Genomic DNA, 19,573 nt, shown 5'->3' with positions numbered 1-19,573 from the left:
TCGCATTATGCAGATGCACTGCGACGAAGCGTGAAACGCACCAACAAGGACTGCGAGGACTGTGCTGATCGAAGGGAGGTCCGGGGTTTGCCCCAGCCTTACAATTTGTTGTTTGTTCCAATCCGACCGAGAGAGCCCAAAAGAGCGGTCCGGGAAAACGATGAGGAAGGGAAGGTGACAGTGAGGACAAAAAAAATGTACCATTACGATCCTTGGCTCTGGATGATGACGACACGTCGCTGACGATGATGCCACAAACACACACACACGCACACACCGCAGACTTCGGGGAAAAACTTCGGATGCACGATCGCGAAGAAAACGGAGCGCCTTTTAGAAGGCAAAAGAGCGTGATCTCGCGTGAAGTGATCACTAACAACGAAACGATCGACGGATGCGGACGTGTTTTTCCCTCCGGCACAAGTGAGCACGTGTAGCGTGGTGATTAGCGGGAAAAACTGTCGAGTGTTGGAAAATTTGCTTCACGTGAATCGCAGATGCCCGGTGTCGAGTGATCGCTAAAAGGGCTTGTCCCACGTTTTTGAACCTACAGTGCACTTAGTGAAGAGTTTGTGATACATTTTACGATCGTGTGGTATTTTCAAGTGACTGAATCAAAATGGCTCTACTTACGCCAACAACACCCTCTTCGGCGTTAACCGGTCCCAGTGAGCTTTGTGTGACGGCGAGTTTGAAATCGTTCGATCTGAAACACGGTTTCTGTCTTCCTGACGACACCATGGACGTTTGTTACGGTGCAGTTCCGTACGGATTAAACGAGCCAAAGCTCGATCAGACATTCTCCGTTGGTTCCGAGTGTGGTCAGGCCGGTTATACACCTATTTCAGCTCCACCGACGTTCGGATTCACCGGATGCAGTGATTTCACACCAGCAGGCCAGTTCCAGCAGCCACAGGACGTGTACAAACAACCGACCGGGTTCTATCCAACTCCACCGAAAGGAGATGATCTGTTCTTTAAGTTCGACCCCGAGTACATCGAACGGCTGCAATCTTCATCAAGCATTCTGCTTTCACCAGCGGCCACTGTTGCCTCGACACCGCTCACCTGTCACAGCCTGCTGAGTTGTGCGAGTAGCTGCACCACAACGACAGACTACTACAACTACAATGACACGAACTGTCAGTCGAAGAACCAGTCCCCGTGTTCGTCGCCATTTACCGGTGATCCTTGGATTGAAAGTGGCTTCTCGCTGAATATGATGAACCTCAACGGGAGTGGTGAATCCGTTGGACGTAACTCGCCTAAACGGAACAACGTCGAGATGATGGTCTGCAACGACTCTCCGGTGGGCAATGGGACCTGCACAACACTGCCTTCGATTCGGAGTGCCTTTGGTGGTGCCATAAATGGGCAGTTTGAGGGTGTGAGTTCGGTTGGAAAATCAACCACCGAACCGGCGGTGAACTACATGATGGACTTCTTCGATACCTCGTTTTTGGAGCAGTACGGCAACCGATCTGGCAACTGTTGCGGAACTACGTCAGACACCTGTACGGAACCAGCGCCGGCAGGATCAGACGCGTACAGTTACGCGTCAGAAAACTACTTCAAACCCACCCAAGCCACGGAAAAGCCAAACCGCGAGTTTAAGGACATCTGGCGAGAAGACGACACACCAGAACCATCAGTTCCGTTGGGTACGTTGCTAAGCACGAAACAGGAACCACTAGAACCGACGGACGAACTGGTCACCGACCCGGAGGAGTTGTTCTCAGCAACCTGCCCCAGATCGTGCCTCTGGAGCGGCTGCAACATGGAACTGATCGGCCAACAGCAGCTGGTGGAACACATCGAAAAGCAGCACGTGGAACCGAAGCGTGGCGAAGTGTTTGGCTGCCAATGGCTCCACTGTCCTCGCCAGCATCGACCCTTCAATGCCCGGTACAAGCTGCTGATTCATATGCGCGTGCACAGTGGCGAAAAGCCCAACAAATGCCCGGTAGGTAGACATCCAGAGGAGCCAGCGAACTGACGCAGTCTCGGGCGCAGGACTCGCAGGAGATACGCAGACTCGAGCTCGGTAAAGGGGAACATCTGCTACACATGGTGCGGCGTGACGCGTGAACTAATCCAAGGGCCGTTTTGTCGTACTGCCGTTCTGTTTTGCACATGTTCCGCAAGCCGAAGCGAGCGAGCGAGCGAGCGAACTTAATTAACCCTGGCTCATCTCACTGTTTGCCCATTTTTCCAGTTTCCCAGCTGCAGCAAGGCGTTCTCGCGGTTGGAAAATCTGAAAATCCACCAACGTTCGCATACGGGCGAGCGACCGTACAACTGCCAGTTCCAGGGTTGCTTGAAGGCGTTCAGCAACAGCTCGGATCGTGCCAAGCATCAACGCACGCACTACGATACGGTAAGTTGTTCAATGCTTGGTTGCCGCTGTCGCTTCTTTGCTAACAATTCGTTTTAATCTGGGTTCATTTTTTTGCAGAAACCGTACGCCTGCCAGCTTCCCGGATGTAGCAAACGTTACACGGATCCTTCCAGCTTGCGCAAACACGTCAAGAACCACGGCGCTCGTCCTGCGGAGGTGACAATGCGCAACAAAGTGGCACTCCCGCAGGATGCACCTGCAGGACGTCGGCATTCGGAACCATCTATGCCGACGGATCTAGCGGATCCTTCGTGTGGAGGCTTCGAAGTGACCGATGCTCTTCATAAACCCTCGAATTTGGCGCAAGAGAATGTGCCTAATTCGTTCTCGGTGCAACGCCGACCAACGATGGATGACTTCAACGACTTGTCCAGCTGTTTGGTGAAGATTCTGCAACAACCTGCTCCGGTGGTTGCCGATGGCAATGGAAGCGAGCTCGAGAACAATCGATATTTGATGGAAAATTTGGGCCTTTCGTTTGAAAATGACGCGTCTTATGCCACGGATGATGGAGAAGGATGTGCCATGCTTGAGGCCGATATGAACGGTGGAAAAGGATTGCCATCGTTCGCGAGCGAGTTCGATTATTTCGGCACAGTTGTATGATCAGAACGACGACGGAAGGTATCATAGTTAGCTGATCGACAAAGGTTTAGTTCCCATTGCGAATTGGAGAGAGAGAGAGAGCATTTCAAAACGAACGACTTCTTCCTTGATTAGTGTTAGACATACAATGAAAGGCATGTTCCTGTGCTTCCAGTTAACGTTAGGCCACCTGCTCGATGATCTTCCATAGGATAAGCTTGTGCTTCTTTGCTCTATTACGGTTATGACGACACATAACTTGACATCCCAAAGACATTTCCAAAGGTGTTAGCGTATGTAGCGAGCTGTTGCTGTAGAATGTAAGCTACACGGTGGTGTAAGGTTAGAATAATTTCTTTTTCTCCCTCTCTAAACTGCATGCTTCATTTCATTTCCATGTGCATGTGAAATATTACTGCATCCTACATCATACTGCGGTCCTTTAGATCGCCTTAGTTTACTCACACGTGACGTTCATCTGAAGCGAATGTGATTTTTTGGGCAATAAGTAAAAGACAACAGACTGGGGAACACCCCCTGGCTGTACGAAACCCGTTTGCTAAAAACGACGGTTTGATACGAACTAGTTTTAGATTTACGCTACGGAGCCCCCTTTTCCTTATCGAAAATGTATACACTTTGCCATGCAAAAACCCATAGACGAATGTTAGTTAGTTAGTTCTTTTTTTTATTATTATGATACTTCTCGCGGTAAGCGGCGATGAGGCAAAATGAGACATTTTTATTTTACTTGTAAGGCATTTTTGAATACTCAGCTGAAATAAAAAAAAATTGCAAATTCAAAATCACCTTCTGCTAGAACGACTTACAACCGAAAGGATACGGATTACGACTTTAATACTGCATTTTACTACGTCAACGTGGCTTCCTTTTTGTTGGTGTATCGTGTTTCGGCTGGCAACTCGAAATAGGACACCACATCAAGCGGTCCAATAAAATACCGTACGCCCGAAGAGGGATTCCGTTTTCTTGTGGTCTGCAGACAGACTCCAGACCCGGGTACAGACCTACCTCACGCACGACAACCATCAACAATCGTCCTTGAAAGCGACTCCTCCAGCGGGCAATAAAGTTGAGTAATTAAAAAAAAAACGCAACCTCCCCACCGCGGGGAAAGGACGTTCCCTAAAGGGCTCCTAACGAACTCCACATGTGGTGTGTCCTTGGTGGGTTTGCTTTACGCGATCGAAGCTGATCGTTACGACGAGTGGTCGTGCCTTCGCTAATGCACTGGTGCTGAGTGCTAAGGGCGAGGACATTAGCCGAAACATTACAGCCACATTACAGCTGGCCCTTTCCTTTTTTTCCCGGGCGTGATGCGATCGCGTGTAATGATCGCGTTCCCGGGTGACGCCCGGTTTCAACCCTTTTGCGCCCGGTGGAAAAACGGCCCGATCGGTGGGGCTTGGGACTCATTAAAAAACTTAAAATTTACGACACAACTCGAGCCGTCACCGTGATGGCCGTAATTGTGGCCCGCTTCTCCGTGGCGAGACGGGAGCCAAATCGACGGGAATCCTGAAAACGGCGTGTTTCGTGGCGGGAAAACTCCCGCCTAGCGTACGTACAAGAGTACGGTACCATTTTCCAAGCCTAGCGCTCGGCCAAACGGTGAAGCCAAACAATCGGGGCTTACGAGGGAAAATAAAACATTGCTCAAGAAAAATGGGCTGCTTCTTTCCCGCAGGGTGATTCTTCTTCGCGGCCACCGCTCGGGAGCTGTTTTACTTATCTAGGTGAAGTGTCCCGGTTATGACGTGAACCCGTAAAGAATGATTGAATTCTCGGATAGCTCGGTACGGGGACGAGAAAAGGGGGAAAATCAGAGAGGCATACACACACACACAAGCCGGAGAAGAAAAACAAAAAGAAGCAAAACATTACACACTGCTCGAAGTGCTGTAGATCACCCATCTTGGAGGCAAAATGCGGCGAGAAATGTGTGTAGAGAAAAAAGGAAGAAGGAAGGAAAACCCAACTCAACTCAACGATCCGAGCGATCTCGAAAGGCTAAAGGGTTCATGATCGGGGGCACACGGGCCGTGAGGGCAACCGGGGCTCGGTTAGGACTCGAGGAAAAAAACCCATGGAAGGGGAGAAAAAGAATGAAAAGAAAAAAAACGCCACCACACCGAAGAACGCACAAATGTCCCCCAGGTTTGAAATGCTCGCGTTTCGACTATAAATAGTAGTAGGTGCGAGGATAGGGCGGATGATTATTTACAACAACACGAGCAGCAGCATAAAAAAGCGCAACTTTATTCCTTCGTTGTTTCCAATCGTGGCCAAGTGGACTGGCAGTGGCGATGAGGGTTTTTTTTGTGTGCGCTGATCGCATAGTTTTTCTTTCTGTTGGATGCCGATTGGAGTTGCGAAACGTTCCGAGAAGGATACTATTTATGGATTATTCCTTCGACGGAGAGTAGCTGGGTGGAAATGCATGAAAAGCATGAAAAATCAAACAAAAAACATCCATCCGTAGCAGCGCCAAATATCGCTAATCCGGTGAATATAAATAAAAACATTATCCAAGCCTCTAAAAGAAGGCTGCCACTAGGACAAGAAGTCATCACCGTTCGCTCTACCGAGGACAATAGTTAGTGCACTATTTCACACCGCGATTCGAGCCAAATTCCTTGTCTCAACAACCGCCCAACGCAGGGAAAAAGCAGCACCACCAAACCGGTGGTGTTGGCAAGTGAAAGAAGTAGCCTTTGAAGGAGTCGAACAACAACAACGGCAGCAGAATAAAAAAAGAAGCGAAACGATCGCGCGTGAGGCTCACCAACCCCTACGGGTGACTTGTGGCTTGAGAAAGGACAGAAGCGATCTCGAGCGAGAAAACGTCAGCGGTATAAACAATATCATAAATATTGTTTTTGTAGCAAACCGGGGCATGGCAGAAGCGGTGGGGGGGGGACACCAGGACACCCTGGAGGTTCCTCGCGAGCAGGCGACGATACAACGACCGCGAAAGAGGGCAAGATCGTGCCAGATGTGCCACCATCGTACGGCCTGTCAGTGGACCTCAGTGCAGCATGTTGTGAGGTTAGGGAAGCACGTCCATGTGGCATGCGATCGAGTTAACGCTCTCTCTCTCTCGCTCTCTCTCTCGCTCTCTCACACACACTCTTTCCACGATCCTCCGTCACAGGATTGTCGACTGATCGTGCGCGCTTCCTCAAGCACTTGTGGCAGGCATCGGAGGCAAAACGCGGTGAAAAAGGTCATCAACATAATGAGCCGTTTTTCTCAACCGCCCGATATCGGGTGAATTCCGCCGAGTGTGCCGCTTTTCCGACACATCGCCCCTTGCGGTCGATCACGTGTCCCGTGTGTCGATGGTCCCTTCGCGAAGGACTCTCGGCTTCGCTTTGGGCGCCCTTATCGTGCTCATTTGCGCGCTCCCGACCAGCCAGCCAGCCAACCATCTGAAGATAATTAAAGTGGCCCCTCCAAGGAGTAACGCCGAGTGTGGAAGGGGATGGGGGGGGGGGTATGTGGGTGGGTGAGGGAGAAATGATCCCGTTTGTGTGCGTTTTGTGATGCATTTTGCCACCCGCCGGTTGCACATTTGCAACAACAAAAAAACCCTCTCGTTGATCGGGATGAAGCGAGATGCATTTTGTGGTGCATCATTCTCTCTCTCTCTCTCTCTCTCTCTCTCTCTCTCTCTCTCTGTTCGCTCCTCCAGAAGCGTGTTGATGACAATCAAAATCAAGAGTTTATCGCCGACGTCGCCACTATAGCGGCTCGGAAAATGTGACGTGTCTTGGGACGCCATCCCGATCGGGGCTCTTTTTTTTTTCTTCTTTTGGCCACGATGGTAACAATTTGTTTACATTTAACACCCGAATGGGGGATCATAAATTTGGGCGCTAAGGAGAATTAGCGGTGCGTCAGTGGAGGTGCGAGAAAAGCCAGTGGTAGTGGGTTTTTTGGGGGTGTTTCTTGACTTTTTTTTCGGTAGTGGTTTTCCCAAACAACCGAGCATCAAGCAGGGAACTATATTAATGCGTTCCCGCGCAACTGACGGTAGCTCAATTTTTATGGGCTATCAAATGCAGTTTTTTATTCGGTGGTTTGTTTGGTTGGTTGGCGGAAAATGTTCAAGTAAACTGTGGCTAAAGCTGCTGTTAGCTTTCAGGTCGTAGATTGTTGAGGCCTTTTTTAATGTGCTGTCTTGTGGTTTTTGAAAACGAAAATCTAAAGTCCATAAATCTTATATGATGCAGTGCAGAAACATTAAACAAATGTCTTGTGGCTTCTATGCTATCGAATAAGTATCACAGAAGGTTAAACCGTTTGAGAAATACATCTTATTTTGGGCGCTATTTAAAGGGCAAAATGGATGCTATTTGAAGGACTATTTGATTTGTTCTTTTAGTTAAGCGATGGAGTCATGTTTTCTTATGAAACTGAGGCATTAAGATCACTACTTTGCATTGAGATATATGATCTTTCTTTTTGTTCATTAACTATACAAGTTGAAAGGCCACTTGTCCCTTTTATGCATATAATTACGGCAGCTGACTTAAATAACCTAAAAATATCTCAGCGAACTGTAAGAAAATAATCATTGCATTCCTTAATTCCTCCATCAAAAGTGTCTATTTTAACCTAGAATCTCTTCTTCATCACAGTCTCAAAAGTGGTGCAAATTTTGCAATAGAAGCCACGCAAAAAAAAAACTACCCACGACCTCCGTCAGGACGAAAGGAGCGAGATTTTCGCTCACGCGCCACAAACCAAACAAACACACGCCAAACGCGCCCTTGTCAGCGCGCGTCAAACGATCTAATGTGATTTGTATTTTTGCCCTCATCATTTTTTAATACATTCAGATTTCGGGGGGCCCATCGATCCCATCCCGGGCCCCGATCTTTCGAGCCCATCTGTTCCACGCGAGATAAAAAAAAACCTTCGACGCCACTTGACTTGGCCCGTGGGGGCAGCAAACCTTTTTAGGGCGCAAGTGCACACCCCCTCAAGGAGCAAGGGGAAGGAAGAGTGAGACGTACCCCACCAGGAGACCGATCGTCTCTAAATCACAATCATCTTCACGCTCGTCGGTGTCTCCAACACGCCGCAGAAGCGAACGCAGCACAAAAATAAACACGCGACTTTACCCCATGCCTCGCGAACATGAATGAAAATTGATTTTTCTTCTCGCTGCGTTGGAGGTTTGGTTTGTGGGTTTCTTTTTTATTTTTTTTTTTTTGTTAGTTTCCTTGGGCTTCCTTTTGCTAGTGGAACCGTCTCGAGAGAGAGAGAGAGCGATCGAAAGGTGTCCAAAACAGGGCTTAGCTTCAGCTTTCCAGCTGCTCATGAGGAAGACCGTATTTAAATTAATGCTCCAACAAGACCAATAGCCCCTTGGTGCGTCTCAATAAGCCAGGCTTTCTTTTTTCCCAAAGCTCCTTTCCGATCGTGCGATCGATCGGTTCCGCACGGTGGCAAATTAAAAATGACTCACTTAGTCCCACCATCATCCTCGTGGAAATGCGTGCGTTTGACAAATTGCGGCCACTGCCTTTTTTTGTGGTGGTGGTAAAGTTGCGCCCTTCTCGAAGCAGAACACCGACATCCGGTTGCTGTCGTCCCAGCCCTTCATCCTTAAGCGCAACCAACTCATGCACGAAACGAGCCGATTAGGCGTCTCGCGATGGCGACGCGGGCCATAAATTTAGCACCGACCGAGCGCGCGCGGGCCAGATCCGGTTTCGATTTCCACCCTCGAGTTGGAGGAGCGATTCATCAAATTAGTTTATAAACACATTGTCGTGCTGTTGTGTAAATACGTGGGTTCCAATAGGGGAGGCTCTCCCAAACGAACGAGCCTCGGAAAAGGGGCTAATTTCCACGCGTGAAGTGTGAACTTAAAAACCACTTACCGAAACCGGGTGCCATCCTAATCATCGCGGGAAGATCACGCAAAGGGCGCACGGGATCTCGGTGTTTTGGAGGGTTTTGTGGACGACTTCCGAAAACGTGATCCTAACGGTGGGAACGGGCCTTAACTCGATCTCGGATGTTAGTGGATTTTCTCGTTACTTCGATCGGAGGTTGACGGTTTGCGTTGACGATCGTCAGGCTGAGTTGATGCGTTGATGAATCCTTTCGAAAAACCGTGCGAACGGTTCGGGGAGGATTATGTTAGGGGAAACCGAGCGTAAGATCATGTTACTTATGTGCGAGAGTACGACAACAGTGCGGTGATGGTTGAAAAATCACACTCTAATAATTAGCTTATGTGACGTAGTACACCAATAACGGCGGGAGTGGATAGTTCGAATGATTTATTGCCTTTTTGAGCCTTTGAGTGCGGTTTCTCTTCCGTCGAAGGTTTTTAAATAGTGCTGCTTGATGATCGATCAATCGTTCGATCGACCATCCGGAGGACTGCAGTATAAAACTATGTTTTATCTAACAGCATCATACAAATTTCACACATATTGTGTCTGTTCAAGAAACTATTTATTCTTTATTTCGGTTTATTTAGTTCAATACCAAACGAGTAGAACCGTGAGAGGGTCATCTATGAGAGGAAATACCCATTGATTTTGATAAGGGAGTCTGTTCATGAGAAGCAGATGATATCAGACATCGATCATCATATTAAAAAAATCCCTTCGTTTCAAATGCAACACATTTATTGCCCAAAAGGGTTCACAAAGCGTGTGCGGTTTTTGAGCAAACGCCATATTTAATTGGACAATCAAAATACGCTACCTGAATCGCCATCTTTCAGCGACCACCAAACGAAAAAGAAACCACCGAAATATGCAAAATGACCGCCAATGCAAACAGCGCAAATTCTACTAGGAGAACAGCAATCTGAAGCGGTAGCATTAGATCACCATCGCACTCATCCATCCACACCCACGCCAATCGACGCCAATTAGGATGTCCCACTCACACCGTGGGCGTATCGATCGATCGATCGGTGGCAACCATCACTCACCGTAACTCAACTGAGCGTCATCCCGCTCCAGCATCGATCGGTTTCGTTTCATCCACCCTAGCCGAGTTCGGTGCAAGTGAGAGCGCCTGTCCGTGGTTACCTGTTCGATGCTCTGCGATCCTGTTACTTACGGCAGCAGAATCTGTCGTTTTCGATGCGAATTTTGATGGCACACAAAATCGTCTTCGTCACTCGCGCTCGCGATCATTTCGGATGCTGGTGATGACGTCACGGTGGGTATGCGAGCGGAAACATAAATAAGCCGCCAATGGCGAGGAAATAATTGGTTTTTAGTATGAAGCACAACCAGAAATGTGTTTGTTTCTGCATCCAGCACAGAATAGATGCCTTTATTTGTTCGCTATTTCCATACAAAAAAAAAGAAGCACCCGACCAAAGGCAAACTCGCGCGCATTTTCCCACACCGACACCCGCAACGAATCCCGGCGATTCGTTCCCTTTTTTCCGGCGGCCCTTCGCTCATTTCACGCTTCATAAATTGACGTTTCGAAGCGTTAGTTATGGGTTGAAGAAAATGTGCGGTGCTGTGCTGAAGCCGCTCTCATAAAGCACGCCACTGTGTTCCTTGCGTTAGGAAGGAAATGCAGCAGCAGAAGGAAAGCGAGGAAAACACGACTTTAAAGGTGACATTTGTCGGCTTGGCGCAGGATTTAATCCCGCTGCCACTTGCTGCTCGGCCGTGACACGAGGACGAATCAGGATCGCAGGAGAATTAACGCGCGCAGACGTGAAGTGCCCTGGGTGGTGGAGGGAAAAAATATGACGTGTAACGAAACGTTTCCCATGCGGCGAAAGCCCAGGAAAATGCCGTCCAATAAATGTTGACTCACGGAAAAATCCCGACCAACCGGGGGCACTGAAAGCACGCCGCCGCCGCACACACGCGAGATCGGGAAGAAAGTGGAAAACGAGCTGATATTCGGGAAAAATGTCGTAAAATTTCCACCATCGCTCATCGAAGCCCGTGGACGCGATTTTACAACATTTTTATGGGTTCAGTGTTACATTGTGTGGGCGATCGTAAAACACGCAGCCCATCCGTTGCCACGTGATTGGCGGGACCAGCGGTGTTTTTCTTTCGTTTTCCACCGGTTTTATGGCTTTTTAATCAGACCCGTGGTGGTTACGCCGGTTTGGTGCCCTCGAAGGGCAGATGAAGCCATTGCCATTCCGATTCGTTCCCGCCGTAAACGCCAGGAATGGGTTTGGGGGTTTATTATTCCATATTTTTTTTTGCTTCATACAATAATCCACACACGGGGCAAGTTATTAAATACCACTCACTTACCCTTTAAGTGAGCCATTACGTTGATCGATGGCGAACGTTATGTGCATTTTCATCGCATTCATGGCTTGTTTTGATGGATGGAATTGAGCTGAAGATACTAAACTCATTCTTAAGTATGTAATTAACCCGTGGGGAAGTAATTTTCCTGCCAAATAACTCATTGCACAGCTGAATAATTGATCGGAGCACAAACAAAACGACGGCTAGTAAAGTGAAACAAAACCAACAGTTTTCGGATGGTTGCTCTCTTGTGAGAGTAAAGCTTTTCTTTCATATAATTTGAGGCTGTTAAAGAGCCACAGTTGGTTTTTCGGCGGTGCACTTAACGTCTACTGATGCATGGTTGTTGTAAAGGTTATAGTGCCTTTACAAACCTACCATTAACCACCTAACAGCGGAAGTGCGTATCGTTAAAGGACAAACATCGTTTTACAATTTAGTTTTATGACAGTTTTTCCCAAGAAATCTTTTCCGCCAACCCTTCCAAAAGAACTTTGAACGTGTTTTAACATCAAGTTCTCGTCAACCGCTCTCGGTAAAGTGTACATTTTCTTGGGGAAACATTTTCCAAACGTTAGGGGAGAGAAAAAAAAAACAAAACTAACAAACCCAATCCTGCGTAATCTCTTCGCACGCTTCAACGCTTTCATAATATTGATTCAACAACCCTCAGTAAATCAACCAACCGATGTAACCACGCAGCAACCGGCAGATACAAGACTGCAAGTGCTTATACCAACAACAACAAAAAAGGATCCATCCTTCAGCTGGTTAGTATTTTCACAGCATCGGGAAGGCTTTATTCGCCTTTCCGGCGCGATCGCGATGCGCACGATCAGGCTACTCCGGGAGCAATAAAAAAAACCCAGCGACGTCCTGATCCTGTTTAACGATCCTTCGTGCTCGTTGTCGTCCGCTGGTCTCGCGCCCGTTCTTCTTCCGACCATCCGCGAGTCTGTCAACGGGGCATGGGAAATGGTATGCTTATGTCCTTGCGCCCGCGAACGGTGTCCTTTTTCAATGGTCGTGAGTTGTAGCAGCGCTTGTTGACACACACACACACACACGCATAACGGGGACGTGTCATCGTCCTGTTTCTTGCACAACCAATGCAATGAAGCCTCCTGATGCATTCTCGGCCCTTTTCGTTGAGTTCAAGCGCGGGTTCATATTCCCATAGGTTTCATCGGATTTTCCTTTCCAGTTCAGTGTGCGGACATCGGACCACCACCGACCGCCTCCCGGGTGTAGCGATCACGAGCGATGTCATCAGCTCGGAGCCGTTAGAGGGATAATTAATATTATTTTAATGTTCACCCAAAACGACTCCTAACGGCTTGTTTGGAGATGAAAACGATCGTAAAGGCGAAGGGCCAACGCATTACGTTTGCTGGGGCAGGGGCAAAGGGCACCCCCAAGAAAAGGGATACATTTTTTTTTACTTTTTTACAGCCGAACTTGGAGGGCCGATCGGGCCCGGGAAAATGAGAGATGGAAATGTTTGAAAAAAAAACGGTCCATAAAAACCACCTAGCGTCATTAAACTCGCCGACGCACTTGAAACCGGGAATCGAGCACCCACATTTCGATGCTTGGAAAAACACCTAATTTGAACACGGCCCGGTCCGATATGGGAAAATGGAAAAGCACATTCCGAACGTGCACGCAACAGCGGGTTGATGATGGATTTCCATCTCGTTTCAAACCGCATGTTTGGGATACATTTCAGGGACGTAAAAGTCCTGTGGCGTATCAAATCCTTTTTTTTTTGGCCCACAAATTCCACAGTAGCTTCCGGTGGCTACTTGTATTTATGGGAATCCTGTTCTGTTTTTCCTGTGAAGTGAACTGTGAATTGTAAAAGGAAAACCGTTTCATTCTTCGGTATCTGGAATTAGAATAAACGATACAATTTAAATCTTGCTTAATGTATCTCGTGTACTTAAAACTTACTTACGTGGTTACTTATCCGACATTACTTACTAGCTAGAGATATTGCCATGGTGCAGGAAAAACTGGATCCGGTCTCGGTCAACCGCAGTTATTCGGACAGGAATTGGTCTCAAACCTTACTACTTCAATTTCAACGAAACTTCGTTTCATCGCCCGGTCAGATACCCATTAATATATCATTTTCTGCATTAATATCACATTCGGAGTTTGTCTAATACATCACAGAGGTCAGAATGAAGCTCATCAGAAGTAACAGTAACAGTTGAAGAGCATAAATCGATCCTATTCAAAAACTTACCTTAGCCTGTGATATATACTCACTATCGTAAAACTGAGGGGAAAACAGTCCTACAACGAGATAACCGAAGATTATATCCACTCTTGCACCATGGCCTTGCCCATGAAACACACCAATTAGCTACGTGGTGGCGTCTTAATCATAGCCCTAATGCGCTGACGAAAACAAATAAAAGAACGAAAATTAGACAGCAACCATAAATTCCCCATTAAGACATTCACAGCCAGTTTGGCGCGCGAAAACGATAAAACATATCCGTAAATTGTCACCAGCCTCAAATATCACGCTCCGTTGCGCCTCAACGCCGCAGGGCCGGTTTCAGCGCCTGATCGCTGGATTGCCGAATCGGTAGAACCCGAAAATATCGCAGCAGGCCGTGATGGGGAATATATACAAGTTTTTTTTTTTGCTTTGTTTCGCGCATCTCTTCTCTCGTGCCACGCTATTACTCTTTTCGGTTGTTTTTTGCTTGTGCTTTTAGTGTCGGGCACACTGCCCAAGGTGCGGACCGTAAACATTCGGTAATCCGGGACCATTTTCGGGACATTCGTTTTTTTTTGTGTATCGAGAACGCCCAGGGCCGCGACTCTGCAGCCGTACGGGCACACGCGGTTTTTGGTCGCGCCACGATATGCGCACACGATAAGCCAGCGCCGAACACGTGCGAATCGCAGTTTTTGCGCCATTTGATTTTCCTTCGTATCCGTGGCGGGGGCACATGTGCGGTGGCGGCGTGTGGCACACGAATTTAAGCAACACAAGCTGTGCACATATGTGGCCCAGCCGAAGAGTGGAAACCGCCGGGAAAAAGAAAATATTTCACGGGTTCGTTTTTTTTGTGTGTGTCAATCCTTCCTTGCTTGCAGATAACGAACCTGATACTGATACATGGAAAGTGTTGCTGTAGGTGCACTTATGTCCCAGCTAAGAAGAAGCTACCGAGAAGGCCACCGTTTTGAAGAATAGCGCGTAGTGATTTGCTGGAAAAAAATTGCGTGAAAAATCAACCCACAGAAACACTGCTCCTAACGCGAAAAACAACGCCTCACTGCACACGCAGAAACGATTCTAGGCTTAACGCGTGAAAGTTCCATAACTTCGGCTCTGGCCGGTGAGCCTGATTTATTTGTAATTTTTTACTAAAATTCTGATCAAGTCTACTCATTAGAATAGTAGGTAATGCTTCCTTGCTTGCGCTATCGTTAATCTTAATCGAAAACATGATTGCATCATTTAACCGCCTATAAGAGCTTTGTTTGCGTGTCTAAGTCTCAATCAAAACATGCCCACCCATTGGGTGCGTCCTTTCAGTACGATCTCTCATTTCATTTTGCTACATTACCACCGAAGGACTAGAACAAGGTATACACAAAAAACTAAACAAAAAGCATAAGGAAAAAGCCCCATTATCACTAGCGTGTACTAGCAATACTTTGATTTAAAATCCATTGAGTTCTGACGCAGCTCGCAGCCCGTTGAACCGTGTTCTTACTAATTTGATCGTGTTTTTGAGGAGCATTTCAGAAACCCTAAAGGAGTGTAGGGACCACAGGAACGACATCTGGTGGACTAAGGGTAGGCTAATGGATAGGAAGGAACAGCAATGGTACGTCTATGAGGACATAAAATGCTTGTGCTCGGGAATGTGCTCTCGTGTGCAAGGCGTACGCAGTCCGTGCATGTTTGGTGGCTTCTCCGCACGCGCGGCTGCATTTTGGTAACGTTTAATCGAACCGGCGGCTGGAGCGAACCGTACGGTTCGATTGGAGAGATACATCTAGTGGCATAGGAAATGTAATTGATGTCTAATATCCCTTCGTACACTTATTTACATAGTTCTTTACGCCGGTTCGACGCCCCTGACCATTTGCCATCGTGCAAACGTGCAAGGATACTACTATCGATCATTTACTAACTAATATCGTCTTTTTTGTCTAGAAGATTCACGAACCTGCCCGATCTGCAGGGCCGCTGCAACGGGTCACTCACGATGCTTGAACAATGCAAGCGACGAATTGCCAACGTTTGCTGCTAATACAACCCAACATAAATACTCTAGCCCATTCCAGCCCTTACCACGATACAAAAACCAACCTCACCGTTCGGGTGCTGGTGTCCACTTAGTCGTCCCGTATCGGAAGCAGATGGGCCTCCGAGTTGAACACGTACTTGTCGAGATCGATTTCGTTCCGGTCATCGCTGAACAGCAGGTAGAAGTACTTGAGCGTTTCTCCCAGCCAGAAGCTCTCCATCATGTCGCGGGGTCGCGTGTTCAGCGGGTTCTTCACGTTCCCGATCGAAGTGTAGCCGTTCTTTACTTTCGTGTAGCGATTGAACGCCTCAAAGATCGTCCAGCCCATGTCCTGGTACGTGCGATTGCCGGTGATGGCGTAGAAGTAATACAGACTCTCGATGAACTCCGGTCGCAGCAAGTTGTGCGCGTCGTTCGTCTTCACGTAAATGTCCGTCTCGGATTCACCGTTCACGTTGAAGTACGATATCTCCGGTGCGAGCTGCGTCGGTTGCTTCATGTACGTCTGGTAGCACGTCTCGAGCAGATCCGTTGCCAGACGCAGGTGCGTCTTTGGCATTCCGTTCTTATACCCGAGCAGTAGCGTACCCGGAAGGTAGCATGTAAGATGGTCCATCTTGGGCTTGAAGTCCTTCCCGTTGAGTAGTTCCCCGACGTAGACGTGTTTTTCGTTCGGTGTCGTGCGCACGAGCTGATTCAGTACACCGCGGATCGATTGCTGATAGTCGGTGATAAGGCTATGAGTATTCAAAAAAAAGGATCCTCTTAAAGATGGACGGAATACACACAAAAACAGATGTTGCGCACACTTACAAATCGTCGTTCTTCTTGCCAGTCTGCAGCCACTGTTTTAGCAAATACTCATAGTACGAGTCTGCCCGAGCTCCTAACGAAACAGTGGCAAAGTTGCGAAACTGTCCCGTGTTGGCGTTGATGAAGATCGGTACCAGGCCCTCGTTTTTGTCCAGTTCGTGTATTTTAACGTTCACCCTCGACGCCACCTGCATAAGGGGAAATGAAGAGAACTCGTTACGGTGACTCTGCTTCTTTCCACTTGTTAATTCTTAGGCACCTTTTCGAAAACGGGATTATCGGAGCTACGCGACAGGTCGCGAAACTCAAGCTGAATCGTGGTCACCTCACTCGTTGAGCTGTCCGGTGACCACTTGGGTGCGTGCGCCGCAAGCGATCCGATGTTCACGTCCGAGAATGGAATGCCGGACGGTGAGTCGAAACACGGCAGCAGTCGGTTCCCGAGATCGATGGCTTTATCCAGGAACATACGATCCCCGCTCAGATGATACGCGCTTAGCAACCCGCCAACGACGCGAATGGTCACCTCGAACAGGTTCACCTCACGGTTGACGTCGAATTTTAAGTACTTGTCGATCCACGTGCGCGCTTCGTCGTACTCGTCCTGCAGATCCATGATGTAGAGTGTATCGAGCGTATCGACGAGGGTCAATCCGAGTCCGAACCAGTCGGAGTAGCCCATCGAAATGGGCTTCAAATTGTCGTGCCCCCAGGCGTACTCTTTGTAACCTTTCCACGAGTGGAGCACCGCCTCAACGACGGCCCTCTGCCGATCGTTCGTTGGGCCCTACAATTGACCACAAAGAGAACATGATTATATGCGAAGAATATAGTCCACCTGCCATACTCAACAAACAATCCTGTTTTAAGTTTATCCGGAACACGAACGGAGAACAAAAAGCAACCGAACCAGACACGTACACATACCTTAAAGTCTTTCGCTCCGGGAAACGCGACACGGTGGGTTTCCTCAAGAACACTCTCTTCGTTGTCGACGATCTCTTTCGGTTCACTTTGTACAATTTCAAGCTGCACCAGACTCGTGTCGGGCTGCTGTCCCACCGGTTTTGCCAGGGGTTCCTCCGTTGGCGGGTTGGCGAGCGTGTCGGTAAGCTTGATTTCTTTAACTCCAGAGGAGGCGAACCGTTCGTGCTGCTTAGCAAGGAATGAGCCACAACCGCAGCAGACATCATGTGGACGGAACACACACATAAACGTAGGAGCGCAAGGAAAGCCAGAAGCACAAGTAAGGACATCATGAGCTATGCGATCACGTGGACAAACACGGATTGAAACGGAGTGTAAGAGCTTACCCTTTCCTTGAACGGAGCTATCTGAATGTGCTCCATCGGATCCATCACGTCGGAGCTTCGGGACGGTTCATTGAGCGGCAGAACGAAGAAAATTACATAGAAAATGCACACTCCGGCCAGCACGATGCAGGCTAGGTTCTTTTGGAAGCGAGACAGTTGATTCCAATGCTGCAAGCAAACCGAGAGAACAAATGATTATCGGATTCGGCGCGCGATAGTTAGCCACCGCGTAAAGCAGGTGCTTTGGTACTTACTCGTTTTAAGCTTTTCCTGGAGCTGACGTTCCCGACGATCAGCGGATCGTTGCTGACGGGCAGTATCACCGAGACGTGTTCTATTTTACCTTCCATTGTGTCGGTGTAATCGCTTATTTCACAACCAAGCGAAGAGGAACAGCCGCGCCCGATGAGTTCGCACCGCCACGCAAGAACAGTCGAAACAGTAACTTTTTATCTATCTCGGCCAGGGAAACACATCGTGGCTTTTCCCTCTTCAAGCAGACAAAGGGTGACACGAGGGTAGCGGATGGACTGCTCGGTTGCTCTGGCTCGCACCCGCAATCACAACCGCACAACCGTTGCCGGTCGTTGGGTTGCTAATGGAAGGAACGAATCGAACCGCGGGAACTACATTAATTCGTAGTTTTTTTTGCCAATAAATTATAATCCAAGCGAACGTTATTTATATCGACACTGCGGTACCTGAAGCAAACGTCAACAGAATACCCCTTCTGTAACCCCTCCTGGGCAAATACTACCACACAAACAAATTTGACGTTTGCCCGGTCGCAGAACTTGTGTAGCAGGTATAGTTCACCCGGGATTACAATTTTCTATTACTCCTATGAATTATATGTTGTAAGCTGTATTTAGCACTACACTTAGTCTCGTTCGGATGCATAAAAATCCCACAAAGTAACTTTTTGATGCAGTAAATGTATCTGGGCAGTTACTGTCAAAAAATGTGCCTTGGGACGTTTGTTTATCTCAGCCGTGGCACGTCGAGGAATTGACATTAGATGTTGATGGAGCGCGCACATGTGTTTCGGGTTGGTTTTGTAAACATCTCTTGGAGTATTTTATTGTTTTACACTGTTTTCTAACCGTTCACCATGGTGCGTCGATTGAGAAAAACGAAGAAAAACCAAAAGTACGATTTCTCTAGGAACAGAAAACGGTTATCACAGAAGGATCGTCGCAATGGGACAATAAAAAAGTATGCTGTTGATATCGGGCTAAGCCGGTTTTCGGAAGTGTTGTATCCACTCTTACCCATACATTTTTTTTCACAGTTCGGAAATTCGAGCGGCTTATGATCCGAAGAAAAATCCGTCTAAAAATATTAGCGACATGGGCTTGGTCTACGACGTGAACCGCGCCATTTCCATTCCAAATGTGAAACATCAAATAAAAGCCATGGAAAAGGAGCTAGCAGGCAAGAAGACGAAGCACGGTGCCCGTTCACGACGTCCGGCATCGAAACAGTACGTCGCCGAACAGCTTGAACGGGACGCAAACGAATTTGCCGGAACTCGGTTTCAGTTGCCACGCTCGCAGGTCCAACAAATAACGACCATGATTGATCGGTACGGATTTAACTATCAAGCGATGGTTCGTGACAGACGTAACTACGAACAGGAAACGTGGAGACAATTTCGCACCAAAATTCAGAAATTTCTACGCATTCCGGATCAGTGCACACCATACCTTGAGAAAAAGGGCTGGCTCGAGTGTGACATGAACGACCCCGAAGATCCTCGGTGGAAGGAGTTCTGTACGGATGACGAATCGTAGACTAGCACATTATCATGAGCCACAGTTCTAAATAATTTCGGTTTAAAATATTGCTTAAGAAACTTCATTCAAATAAAAACTCTGCTCTACACAT

General features: G+C 47.9%; 3 protein-coding genes across 3 annotated transcripts; 2 read left to right on the top strand and 1 right to left on the bottom strand.

Moving 5' to 3' along the window:
- The first annotated feature begins 609 nt into the window (after positions 1 to 609).
- Positions 610 to 3,004, top strand: LOC128720060 (zinc finger protein jing). Its single transcript, XM_053813706.1, has 3 exons — positions 610 to 1,963; positions 2,216 to 2,377; positions 2,456 to 3,004. Exons 1-3 carry the CDS (start codon positions 620 to 622, stop codon positions 3,002 to 3,004), a joined length of 2,055 nt encoding a protein of 684 aa, XP_053669681.1. The 5' UTR covers positions 610 to 619.
- An 11,626-nt stretch (positions 3,005 to 14,630) lies between these two features.
- On the bottom strand, positions 14,631 to 18,036 carry LOC128730830 (endoplasmic reticulum mannosyl-oligosaccharide 1,2-alpha-mannosidase). The gene is made up of 6 exons (XM_053823911.1): positions 17,941 to 18,036; positions 17,687 to 17,854; positions 17,301 to 17,525; positions 16,633 to 17,160; positions 16,374 to 16,561; positions 14,631 to 16,297 (listed from the first exon to the last, which is right to left on the bottom strand). The coding sequence occupies exons 1-6, from the start codon at positions 18,034 to 18,036 to the stop codon at positions 15,649 to 15,651; spliced, it is 1,854 nt and encodes a 617-aa protein (XP_053679886.1). The 3' UTR covers positions 14,631 to 15,648.
- Positions 18,037 to 18,797: 761 nt separating this feature from the next.
- LOC128720034 (nucleolar protein 16) lies at positions 18,798 to 19,561 on the top strand. The gene is made up of 2 exons (XM_053813678.1): positions 18,798 to 18,901; positions 18,978 to 19,561. Exons 1-2 carry the CDS (start codon positions 18,798 to 18,800, stop codon positions 19,477 to 19,479), a joined length of 606 nt encoding a protein of 201 aa, XP_053669653.1. The 3' UTR covers positions 19,480 to 19,561.
- The last annotated feature ends 12 nt before the right edge of the window (positions 19,562 to 19,573 follow it).

This window comes from Anopheles nili, chromosome 2, assembly GCF_943737925.1.
Source record: "Anopheles nili chromosome 2, idAnoNiliSN_F5_01, whole genome shotgun sequence".
Classification (NCBI taxonomy): Eukaryota; Metazoa; Arthropoda; class Insecta; order Diptera; family Culicidae; genus Anopheles; species Anopheles nili.
This window is presented reverse-complemented; position numbering and strand designations above follow the sequence as displayed.